We start from the raw sequence: 11252 nt of genomic DNA on the forward strand, positions 1-11252 counted from the left end.
GTTTTTATATTGAAAATCACAAATAATATTAGCAGCACAATTCACTTTGCACAAACATTAAAACAATAACAGAGCCAATACCATGGCTTAATAAAAACACCATTAAAATGTTGAGGAAATAATTACTTTAAAAAGTACACTGAAAGATACAGATTAACAGGACTGAATTTAAAATAATCCAGATTATTTAGAGTGAAGTCCTCTTTCTTATTGGTTTATATATGGTTTATGTAAAGGAACCTGGCTGATGCTGGGCAGCATTTATTGTGAATTTTTCAAAGCGTGCTCTCAAACACGATTTTAATGATAATTCAAATTTAAAACGATGATACTAACCCTTGGGAATGTAACAGTGGTTTATCATTAAACGGTTTCATCCCTAGTTATGTATGATACGGTCTGATTACTTAGCAATATATAACAGTAAATAAGTAATAATTACAATATATTATTTTATGACATGTTGCCAGTGCCATTACACATGATTTAAATGAAAAGATATATCACAATTTCCTGCAGTGTTAAATAGAGGAGGCCGGCCAGAAACAAAGGCAACCTCAAACCCTGTTTGTTCCTTCGGTATTTCCCTCTCATTACTATGTAACTGATTTAAAAAGTCCCTCTGTGCTTCCCTGTCCCGTCACCCATGCATGCTGAGGATCACCCCCCCAGAATGAGCCCTCCTTCCTTTAAAAGCTCCATGAAAAATAAGATGACCATCATCACTCCATCTCCTGAGCAACTATGCAGATCTGCCATTTCTCAAAACTGCAGCTAAAAGGTGGATTGGTCGATTAGTTCAGTTTACGTGTCTGCTCAACAGACGTTACCTGCTTCGATTTTTTAAATTCTTGGTTGGCTCAGTGGATGTTCAGAAAAACGTGTGTGAGAATGTGCAAAAAGAGAGAAAAGGGAGAATTTTATCAAGTAGCTGATATGTTTTCCTCTCACTGGGTCCCCTGGCCGTGAACAATAACCAGTGCTGTTTGTTCTTGCTTACCTGGGGCTTTACTCTCCAGTGAGTCGGAGCAAGACCAAGCCAGTATCTATTCTCCATGATTATGGCTCCAGCACAGAGACACATTGTCCAAAGCTTTTTAATTAAAGACCCTGGGTCAACACTCTGTGCCAGGTGACCTGAACTGCTCCGAGCCTACGTATGTCTACCACTATCCTCTCCACCGGGGATAAGTCTCAGTGGATAATTGAAGGGGGAAATGCTATACCGCTATCATGAGACGGAGGAAGGATTATCTACCGAGGACTTCGACTTAAGAGGAGGGGATGGAGGAATAATGTGATGTTTTCTTCTTTCAACATCCAGCCTACCTGCCTCATTCTCCAACCTTCTGACCTCTCTCCCCCTCTTTCTCCCTTTCTATCTCAGGACCAGGTTACAAGAGAGTAGGGGGTGCTTGAGTGACTTTTTTTGAATGAAATCCACCTGCTCCTCACCTCTGTTGCATTAGAGAGATTGTCCCGAGCAGATTTCCTACCAGAGCGGACATGGAGCATCTAGAGAGAAGACCTGTTGCTTTCCTCCTTCTCCTGCCTCTTCTGTCTGTCAGCAGCGTCGCCAATAAAAAAACAACAGGTGCTGTCGAAAGAATGTCAAGACTATTAGTAGATTCTAAACAATGTTGAATAGACTTGTCATCAACTCCTACGGAGGTGCACGTTTTAAGTGATATTTTACATGTAGTAAAGGTGGAGTTTGGGGTTTAATTGACATTTGCAGGTGCAGTGTGTGATCTCTTCTACAGTATTTCATTTTCACTTAATTTGCAACTCTTCTTCAATGTTTTTTTTTTCAGTCTCCTGGTGTGTATTGTCTGACGCCGAGGAGCAGAAGTGTCTGGATTTGGCCGGGAACGCCACAGCTCAGCATATCAGAGGAACTTTGGAATGTGTCCGTGGGCTGGACAAAAGAGACTGTATTGACAAAATCAAGGTACCAGAAGAAACAGGGATGGGAAAGTGGATTGGCTTGTATGATTATTGTCACCTTCATTAACAAATTCCAAAGAAAATGAGAGTTCTTGGTGGTATACTACACACAATCTTCAGCTGTTCTTCAGGGTGATTTTGTTTCACAATATGTTCATATCTTCATTAACTGGTCACATTTAGTCTTTTTCAGACGTATCTGTAATTTATCTATGGTAATTCTCACAGCAGGTCTAACAGATACATGTGAGATGTTTTGTGCTGCATGGAACAAAAAAAACAAGCAACTTCAGGATTTGTTGCCATTTGAGAGAGTTTGGAATAACCTATACCGAGCATCCTTTTGACATTTGACATTAACAAATTAAATGTCTTTTGGCCAGAATGGGACAGCGGATGCAGTCTCCATGTTTGCAGATGACATCTATGCTGCTGGCCTCTGCCACGGCCTGGAGCTAGCTGCAGGAGAGTCCCACAACGGAGTTGGTAAGTCACAGGTTTGAGCTTGGCAGCATTGAAGCCTCAGCAGCTTAACTATAGAAATGTAAGTCACAAAAGATAATGTCATGGTTATATCCAAATAAGTATGTTCCTCTTGCTACAGGCACATTATACTTTGCATTTTTATCTTTCTTACTTTTTCGCCATTTTCCCCTGATCTGATAAATTATCCCCACTCCCAAACCCTCCCTCCAGATGGTATTAGCTACTATGTGGTGGCAATGGCGCGCCACTCCACCACAGACCTATCCCTGCTGGAGATGCATGAACGCAGCTCCTGTCACCCCGGCATACGGACCACGGTGGGGTGGACTGTTCCTATTGGCTATCTGGTCAACACCTCCCAGATTAGCGTAGGGCAGCAGTGCAACTTCCCCAGAGGTGAGACAGAGCGGGACGAAGGGGGGAGCTATGGGAGGTGAGGCAGGAAAGGTGAGGGGGATGTATGAGAGTATTTGTGTGTCGATGTGTGGAAGCTATATGAGACTTTGAGAGGGAGGAAGGGTAAAGCAGTGATGTGGAACGAAGAGTGAAGGGATAGAGGAGACTGGAGGTAAGAGGAGAAGAACAGTGCATCTGTCTCTGTAAATGTGTGTGTGTGTGTGGGGGGGGGGGGGGGGTAATGATGAACAAGAGAAAATGAAGCATAATGGAAAAAATGAATATTTCTTCATGTCAGTGATATTTTTCCAAGTTTTCTTTTTGTCAACAAACCCTGTGAAACCAATATGTCTGATATATCTAAACAAAAACGCATAAATGCCAAAACACGGTGTTGCATTCGGTGACACAGGCACTGGGGTTTATCTTGAGTCTTTCTACTGTAAATACTCACGAGAACACCAAATCTGTATCTAAAAACTGTCTGCTGGGTAGTACAACAGTTTTTACTCCAGTTTTAATCGTGTTTGTACCTAAATGATTTAGAAAAATACTTAGCCTAGAAATTAAACTTTATATTGTCTTCGGGGCTGAGCCACAGACAGGGTAGTATTGTGGTGTTTTGTCCCATTTCATGTGATTTGTTGAAGAGAAATGAGAAAAGACAATATTATAATATAGTATTAATAATAGTAATAGTAAACATCTACAGCTACCTTACAGTGTTATTTCCATTAGTTTCAAACAGCAGGCAGGAAAAAACAAGCATTATTGACATAATGTAAACACAAGGCCTTATATACAAAATATTTCCACATCATGAAATGACTGTGATAGATGATGATGTGCTTTTATTCTGGTAGCCAAAGTGTAAAGAAAACTTTATGGGCAACCGCACAGTACACAAATAAGACAAAATAAAAACACCTTATAAGGCAATTACCAATGAAACATCCAGCAGATAATTACCAATGAAGCTATTTTAACCCTTACTAATGCAGCTAATGATGATTTTAATTATTAATCAATCTGCCAATTATTTTTTGTTATATAAAATGTGAAAAACATTTTCATGAAGCCACGGTGCTGCCCAAACCGAACCCAATATATATTTAGTTAAAATAGTTCCCAATTCATTTTGTGTTGAGTGTTTCAACTGAAAGGGCTCAAATAGTGTCACCCTTCTTACTGACACCACACTTATCTTGAATAGATGTAATATAATTAAGTATAGTTCTAAGGGAGTGTATGTTACAAGTGGCTAATTGGAGGACCGACTTTTAAATGAAAAAGTAATTATTCTCCTTTAGCCTTTTACTATTCTTCCCCTAACTCATTCTTTGTCCTTTTCACCAGCCGTTGGCAACTTCTTTGGCTACAGCTGTGTGCCGGGTGTTAAGGACGCCCAGCACGACCCGAGAGGCAACAACCCCAAGAACCTGTGCGAGGCCTGCATAGGAGACGAGAACGACAGACACATCTGCGCCAGCAACCACAACGAGAGACACTACGGAGAGGCAGGGGCGCTGAGGTACATCACTGACACTTATAACACCCAGAGGTGTTGTTATGGCGTCTGCCTCTGTGTCTCCCCTGCTTTATGTCAAGTTCAGCCTCCCGTCTCTATAAAGGAACGTACTCATTAAATCTGCCGGTCTGGAAAAAAACAGCTAATAGAGTGATGATAGTAATAAAACAGTGATGAATGAGTAATGACATGGTGGTTACAGACAAAAACACCATTAAAACAGGCAGCAAACAGAAGAAATCCCGTTTCTTTTTAATGTCACTTTCACACATTGCCTGCATGTTATAATTGTAGACAGTGGCATGACTTCCTTCACATATATGTTACTGTGTATTACGGTGCAGCAGTGCTCAGTAATATGGCCTTTGGCGTAGAAGTTTGAGAAGGGAATAAAAAGGCTACAGAGGCTGTTTTTAATTCTTGAAGTGCAACAATAGGCAACAGAGGGGGTTTACTTATGGTCTCCAGAGTCATGTTGTGACAAAAACACATCCCAGAGTGTGCTGATTTCCATTTTATTTGTTTATTTATGAATGATAAGGATTATTCGTGTGTTTTTTATGTTTTTCTTTCAGGTGTGTGGCGGAGAACCTCGGCGACGTGGCCTTTTTGAAACACACAACTCTTTTTGAAAATGTGGACGGTCAGTGATAATGTGCATTTCAGAGATCTCACTCCTGGTTATATAATGATATCATTTCATGCTTTAAATAATGCATGATGAGGTTATTTGGGGCCAGCAGAGAGAGCGAGAGAGAGAGAGTGCTAGTCCATGCGAAGACACAGGATGTCAGTGTTTCACAATGTTTCTCTTAAGAGTCTTTTCCAGTGAGTTGGAATCCAAAATACAAAAACACCTTTTATACGGTACATGACTTGTGTGTGTTTGTGAGAAAAAGACAGAAAGACCGATAGAAAACATCTAAATTAAAGAAGAACATATATGAGTAACAGATATCAATAGAGACAGGAAGGGACAGACAGTGGTTCAGACACGTTTGTCCAGCAAAAAATAAATAATAAAGTCCTCATTCTCTGTTTGCTGCATCTGCTCCTTCGCTTTGGGCAACATCCAAAATTAATGGTGATCATTATCACAGTCACGCTACACAGACTATGCTGGTACAGCCGAGAAGGAGCAGTAGGACGCCAGCTCGCCAAACACTGTAGCTGTTTAACGAAGCTTGCTTTCTCATATGGTTCAGATATGTCCGGACGGAGTCAGACCAATTAACGGAGGCCGAGAAAACACAGGAGGTCTGTGCTGATGTCTAGGGAGAGAGAAGGTAGCTTGAAGGAGGTCTATCTTTTGCCTCAAATTATTTGCTAAATCATGGTTTGTGTGCTTTTTAAATTCCTAAGTGGCCGAGCAAATCTCTCAAAATGAATTAGTCATAAAAAATATAAAGTCAACACTCACATCAGAAGCAGTTTTAATAATCTGTAGCCAGCTAATATAAGCTTAATTCTAAACTCTGCTGCTTTAAGGATGAGATCTCTGTAAACTTGATGGCTAGTACATATAATGCTAAAAAGCTAAAAGAACCTAAAGAGACACATCACTGCCAAAAATACAATCTCACCAACTGAGTTTGGCAAACATAACACTAGCTTACGTAAGTTAAGCTTGAGCATGACAGAGCAACTAATGTAGGCCTAAACTCTGATATTGTAGCATCCTTGTTCCCACACAGTGGATGCGTCTGTCTTGAAAATATATTTGTCTTACTATAACCCCACAAAATAATACAGTTTGCTACTAACATGCCATTTTTGGAAAGGTTGCTTCTGAAGGTAGTAGTTAGCCAGGTGTACTAATGTTTGCAGCTTATGTAAAAACGCTTTGTAATCCATCTAATTCACTTTTTTCTTACACTTTTGGTTTCGGAGAGGCCCTCAAAACTCTTGAGCTCATAATAAAGCCCCATGCACAATGTTTGGCAAGTGGATGAATCTAAAAAACTTCTTCTCTAAAACTTGACAAGCCTGCCAACATCAGGGGACACGGTTTAGAACAGCTGGTTAATTGGGCATTGATGGAATATTGTGTAATTTCTTCGTTTAAAAAAAACGCACTTTATTTTTTTTATTTTACACGATAATTCTGCTTCCTTGAGTGGGGGCTCTTTCATTCAAAATCTGACCCCGTCGTCTGCTGCCCAGGGAAGAACCAGGAGTCCTGGGCCCTGGATCTGGAGCTGGAGGACCTGAAGCTGCTGTGCCCTGATGGAACCGAGGCGGGTCTGGATGAGTTTGAGCGATGCCACCTGGCAGCCGTCCCCACTAATGCTGTTGTGGTTCGCACGGAGGATAAGTGTCGTGTCTGGAAGTACCTGGAACGTTTACAGGTGGGTGTGGACAGAGATTGCATCAGCTGCGTGTGTGTGTGTGTGTATTATTCTGCAGATATGTGTGTTTATGTCTGCCTCATATCTCTGTGGAGTCTGTGTTATTGATCAGCATGTCTCAGAGCGCAGGTATCTGTTAAACCGTCATCCTTCTTCCTTATTGAGTGTGTGGGAGACGCCAGGATGACTGATACGTCCTGTGCTGTTCCCCTGGCTACACAAACACGCACACAAACCCAAAGAAACACACACACGTACACAGAGCATGACAACACACACCCATGCTTGCTCTCATGCATTAAGTCCTGTCACACACTTTCTCTCTCCTGCAGAATGCGTTTGGCAATGCCACTGAGGGCTTCCGCCTGTTCAGCTCAGCAGGCTACGGCGAATCCAATCTGCTCTTCAATGATGCCACCCACCACCTGCAGAGGGTTCTGGGTAGCTACACCTCTTGGCTGGGCACCACTTACACCACCATGCTGAAAGCCTTTGAGTGCGAGGGTAAGAATGATTGTGGGTTTTTTTGTGTGTTAATGTGGATTTGCTGTTGAATTGAGTGGCTTAGGTGTGTGTTCTCCTTTGTGTTTGTCTGTTTATCCACTGCAGTTGTCCTCATTATTGCACTTTCCCTCCAACAGGCTTCTGTTGATGGAGCAGGAGGAAGACATCCAGCGCATCAACTTCCACCCCATCCCTTTGTCTCCGTCCTCCTGTTCTGCCTTCCCTCGCTGCCATCTGTGTCCGTCTGACACTTGCCATCCTTCATCTTCTTTGCTTTTGCTTCTCTTGTGTTTGTTTTCAGGCTGCATTTCACCACCTATTCTCTGTGATTATGTCCTTCTCCTCCTCCAAAGTAGTGCGTCACTCTAGTATGCCGGCTGGCAGGGTAGGACATTGCTGAGAGGGGCTAATCAGAAAAACTTCAGAAAACGTCCCCAAAATTGAGCTTTAGGTTTAAAAAGGGCACAGAAGAAATGGTGGCAAACAATAAAATAGAATAAAATGCAGGTTAATAAGAGTTGTAGTTCTTGTTATGGGCAGCCAGTGTCTTTCCTTTTTTAAAAGCATTATAAAAAGAGGGTTTTCATTAAGATTTTAGTGGAAATATCCCGTACACATGAAACATCTTCCCCAATATTGATTGATACATACAAAAAAAGTCCTGATAAAAGTTCCTACCCTGTATGTTTGTCAGGAAATTGTGTTCTTTTTGTTGCATTAGCATCAGTATCACCTATACACCCCCATCCTCCTCCCACAGGGTCTGTCTCTGGCACTGAACAACTGGGTGCTATTAACTTTGAGCTTAGACGTCTCAGTTACTGTATGTGTGTGTGTGTGTGTGTGTGTGTGTGTGTGTGTGTGTGTGTGTGTGTGTGTGTGTGTCTGTGTGTCTGTGTGTGTGTGTGTGTGTGTGTGTGTGCAAGTATAGACTTTTTCCCACAGACATTATTACCCTAATTGGCAGTCTGGCATATCATACTGTTTGTGTGCAAGTGAAGAAGTGCATGTGTGTGTGTGTGTGTGTGTGTGTGTGTGTGTGTGTGTGTGTGTGTGTGTGTGTGTGTGTGTGTGTGTGTGTGTGTGTGTGTGTGTGTGTGTGTGTGTGTGTGTGTGTGTGTGCATTTGTCTGTATGTTTATGTGCCTATGTGTAAGTGTGTTGACAGGATTGCTGCTTTCCCATGGCTTGTATAGCTTAGGACTTTGGATCCCCGCTTTCTCACGTCTGGTATGGTGGACCGGGCTTTGCCAGCTTGCTGTGTATTGTTACACTATACAGTTATACAAAAAACAGGATTAGAGCTTGGGCTGCCTCCAGTAACCCCTGAGTGTTTAGAGCTTTGATCATTTTCTCATCTGTTACAGCATTTGCATCAATCCCAAACTCCCAAAATGTGTTCTCCAATACCTATTTTGTCTGTCCTGCTTCAACACGATCCGTGGACGTCTGCTGCGTTTTTCTTATATTTTCAATACTGGTAATAATAGCGAGAGAAAATGATAGAAGTTACTATAAAAAGGGATACCCAAGGCTGGTGTTACAAGCAGATATTAGTCAGTGCAGTGTGTAATACGTAATATCAGAGAATCCTCACAAACAAGAGTATTACTGTGCTGTGAAGAAATAGTGATTGTCAAAAAAATCCTTTTGTTTTTTCTGACATGTTTAAGGAAGTATAATTAAAGAATCACAGTTAAATCACCAGCGTGTTTAAAGCCTCACTTGACCTACAGAATCATGTACTGTAAAATGTATAACGGACTGTAATTCTGGGCTTAAGTTACCGTCTTTATCTTTATTATGACTTTCACGTTCTGCACCACAGAGCACGGCAATAAACTGATAAACGGGATGAAGTTCTCCTGGTCAAACTGTGCTTTTGACCTCATTGTACTGGAGGAAATCCAACCAGCTAGAACTAATACAACAGATACAAATACAGGAATGTCTTTACAATCTTACCGAGGCTACGGCAGGTTTTTTGCCTTCTTTTTTTTTTCTTTTTTAATACATTTAAAAAAGAAAAAAGTCACATTTTATCACCTCATGTGTTACATTTTGGCTCTTGATGGCAAACAACCTCCCAAGTGTGAATATGCATGACGAAAGACGCCAAAGATCTTTTGTGAAGGTTATAAAGGCATATCTGTTGTACTAATTCAACTTTGGTTTGTACCATTGGTGCTGTTTCTACTGTTGTCCGACAGGCTTCAAACGATGTAAATACGGTTCACAGCCTTTTTTTTTTTTTCAACCAATTAAATGAATGATGATAAAGAAAATAATCCTCTCTAGTACTTTCTAGCAGACTTCTAATTATCCTAAAACTGCTCCATGATATCTGTGTGGAAATGAATTATGCTTGATATCATCTCTCTTTGGTCCATCTCACACTCCCTTCTTGGTCTTTTACTCAGAAATAGGCTGTTTGCTCCCTCTCGGTAGTTTTGCGGGAAGAAAGGAGAGAACAAGGGGAGGAATTAGGACGTGGAGAAAAAAGGGAGGTCACACACACACAAAGACCTGCATACAGATACTCAGGTACTCACTCGGGTGAAGCGAAGCACCTCCCAGGTAGACAGGTGAATCAGGGACACAAAATCATCAAAGGTGCTCCCCACATAGAGACAGACCTCTACTCAGCTCAGTATGCACCAAATGCCCCTACTGGCACGGCTTCACCTCATTTACAGCATTAATCCTTTAGAGGAAACTGTGTCTGTGACGGAGGAGTACCATTTAGCAGCGAGCAGATACTGTAGACTCAACTGCATTGCAGCAGAGTGCTGCAATCGCTCACTCTGTTTTCGCTGTAATGCACAAATAAAAACAACTTATGCGGCCTCAAAATACCCCTCTCAAACTTGAGGCGTGGGTGGTAGAAATTAACTATTTATTTATTCATTTTGCAACAGCCTGAAAACAGATAACTGAAGTGAAAAATGATAGAGAGATTAAAAAAAACATTTCAGTGGTACAGGGGTACACTTGACCTTCCCCATATTGACAGTAATAATAACCTAATATACAAAATATGAATCAGTCATATAAAAATGCAAATAATACAAACAAATAGTAAATAAAAATATACTTTGATTTACTTTCATTTTATACCATACTCTTCTACTGCACTGAAATTGAAGGGGAATATTTTACTTTTTATTTCTGTATCTGACAACTGTGTATTGACATTTTACAGAACATATGGCTATCCTATGAAATATGATGCACTGGTTTAGATTAAACTACCAGTAACAGTAGTTGGCATCTTTTGACCAGCTACAACATTTCAATCTGTGGTGGAAACCTTTACTCAAGCACTGTATTACAATTAGCAGTAACACAATTTTAGGTTAATTGAGGTACAACTTTATGCTTCTTCACTTGTACTACTCCTACTCTGGACTACTATACCTTTTATATTTATGTGACATTAGTAATGTTTTACTTTAGCAGATTTTTCATATAATCAACTTGCAAAACATGACTAATTAAGGACCCAGTAGTATATTAAGTTAAAATTGGCTCCACATTGAAACAATACCCACTAAAAAATACTGCTTACAATTGGTGGCATCACTGATAATAATCTACTAATATAGTAAAAGTTTTCATATTGCTACTTTTACTATGGCAAAGGATACTGAACCAGTGGTGTAGTGGAGGGTATACGCAGATTTACGTACCTCTTATTCTGGCAGTTTACAGTCTACCCACCAATCAGCCAAGAAGACATTGGAATATATTGAGTATACCGTAGTATCTTTTTTTTTCAATATAATTATCAAAAGTTGTGTTATTGTGATATTTTTGCATGACACAGTAATAAATAAAAGATCTAGGTTCACCCACTTACTTCTTGGTTACATACTCATCCACCTAGCAGTACCTCCAGCTCATGAACTACCACTACACCACTGATCTGAACACTTGTTTTACCGCTGACTCAAACAGTCCAATATACTTTATAATGTATTGTAACACTCTGAAAGGAGCATACTGAGCACATTAATACAGTTTGCTGCAAATACTTGATCATTA

At 40.6% G+C, this 11252-nt stretch overlaps 1 protein-coding gene across 1 annotated transcript; it reads left to right on the plus strand.

The window, feature by feature from the left end:
* Positions 1-1506: 1506 nt before the first annotated feature.
* Positions 1507-7457, plus strand: otomp (otolith matrix protein; the record flags this gene model as incomplete). The annotated part of the gene is made up of 9 exons (XM_083924567.1): positions 1507-1594; positions 1815-1951; positions 2331-2433; positions 2644-2829; positions 4186-4360; positions 4933-5000; positions 6521-6705; positions 7038-7209; positions 7315-7457. The coding sequence occupies 9 exons, from the start codon at positions 1507-1509 to the stop codon at positions 7455-7457; spliced, it is 1257 nt and encodes a 418-aa protein (XP_083780693.1).
* Positions 7458-11252: the final 3795 nt, after the last annotated feature.

The sequence above is a fragment of the Echiichthys vipera genome (assembly GCF_963691815.1).
Source record: "Echiichthys vipera genome assembly, chromosome: 12".
In the NCBI taxonomy this organism is placed as follows: Eukaryota; Metazoa; Chordata; class Actinopteri; order Perciformes; family Trachinidae; genus Echiichthys; species Echiichthys vipera.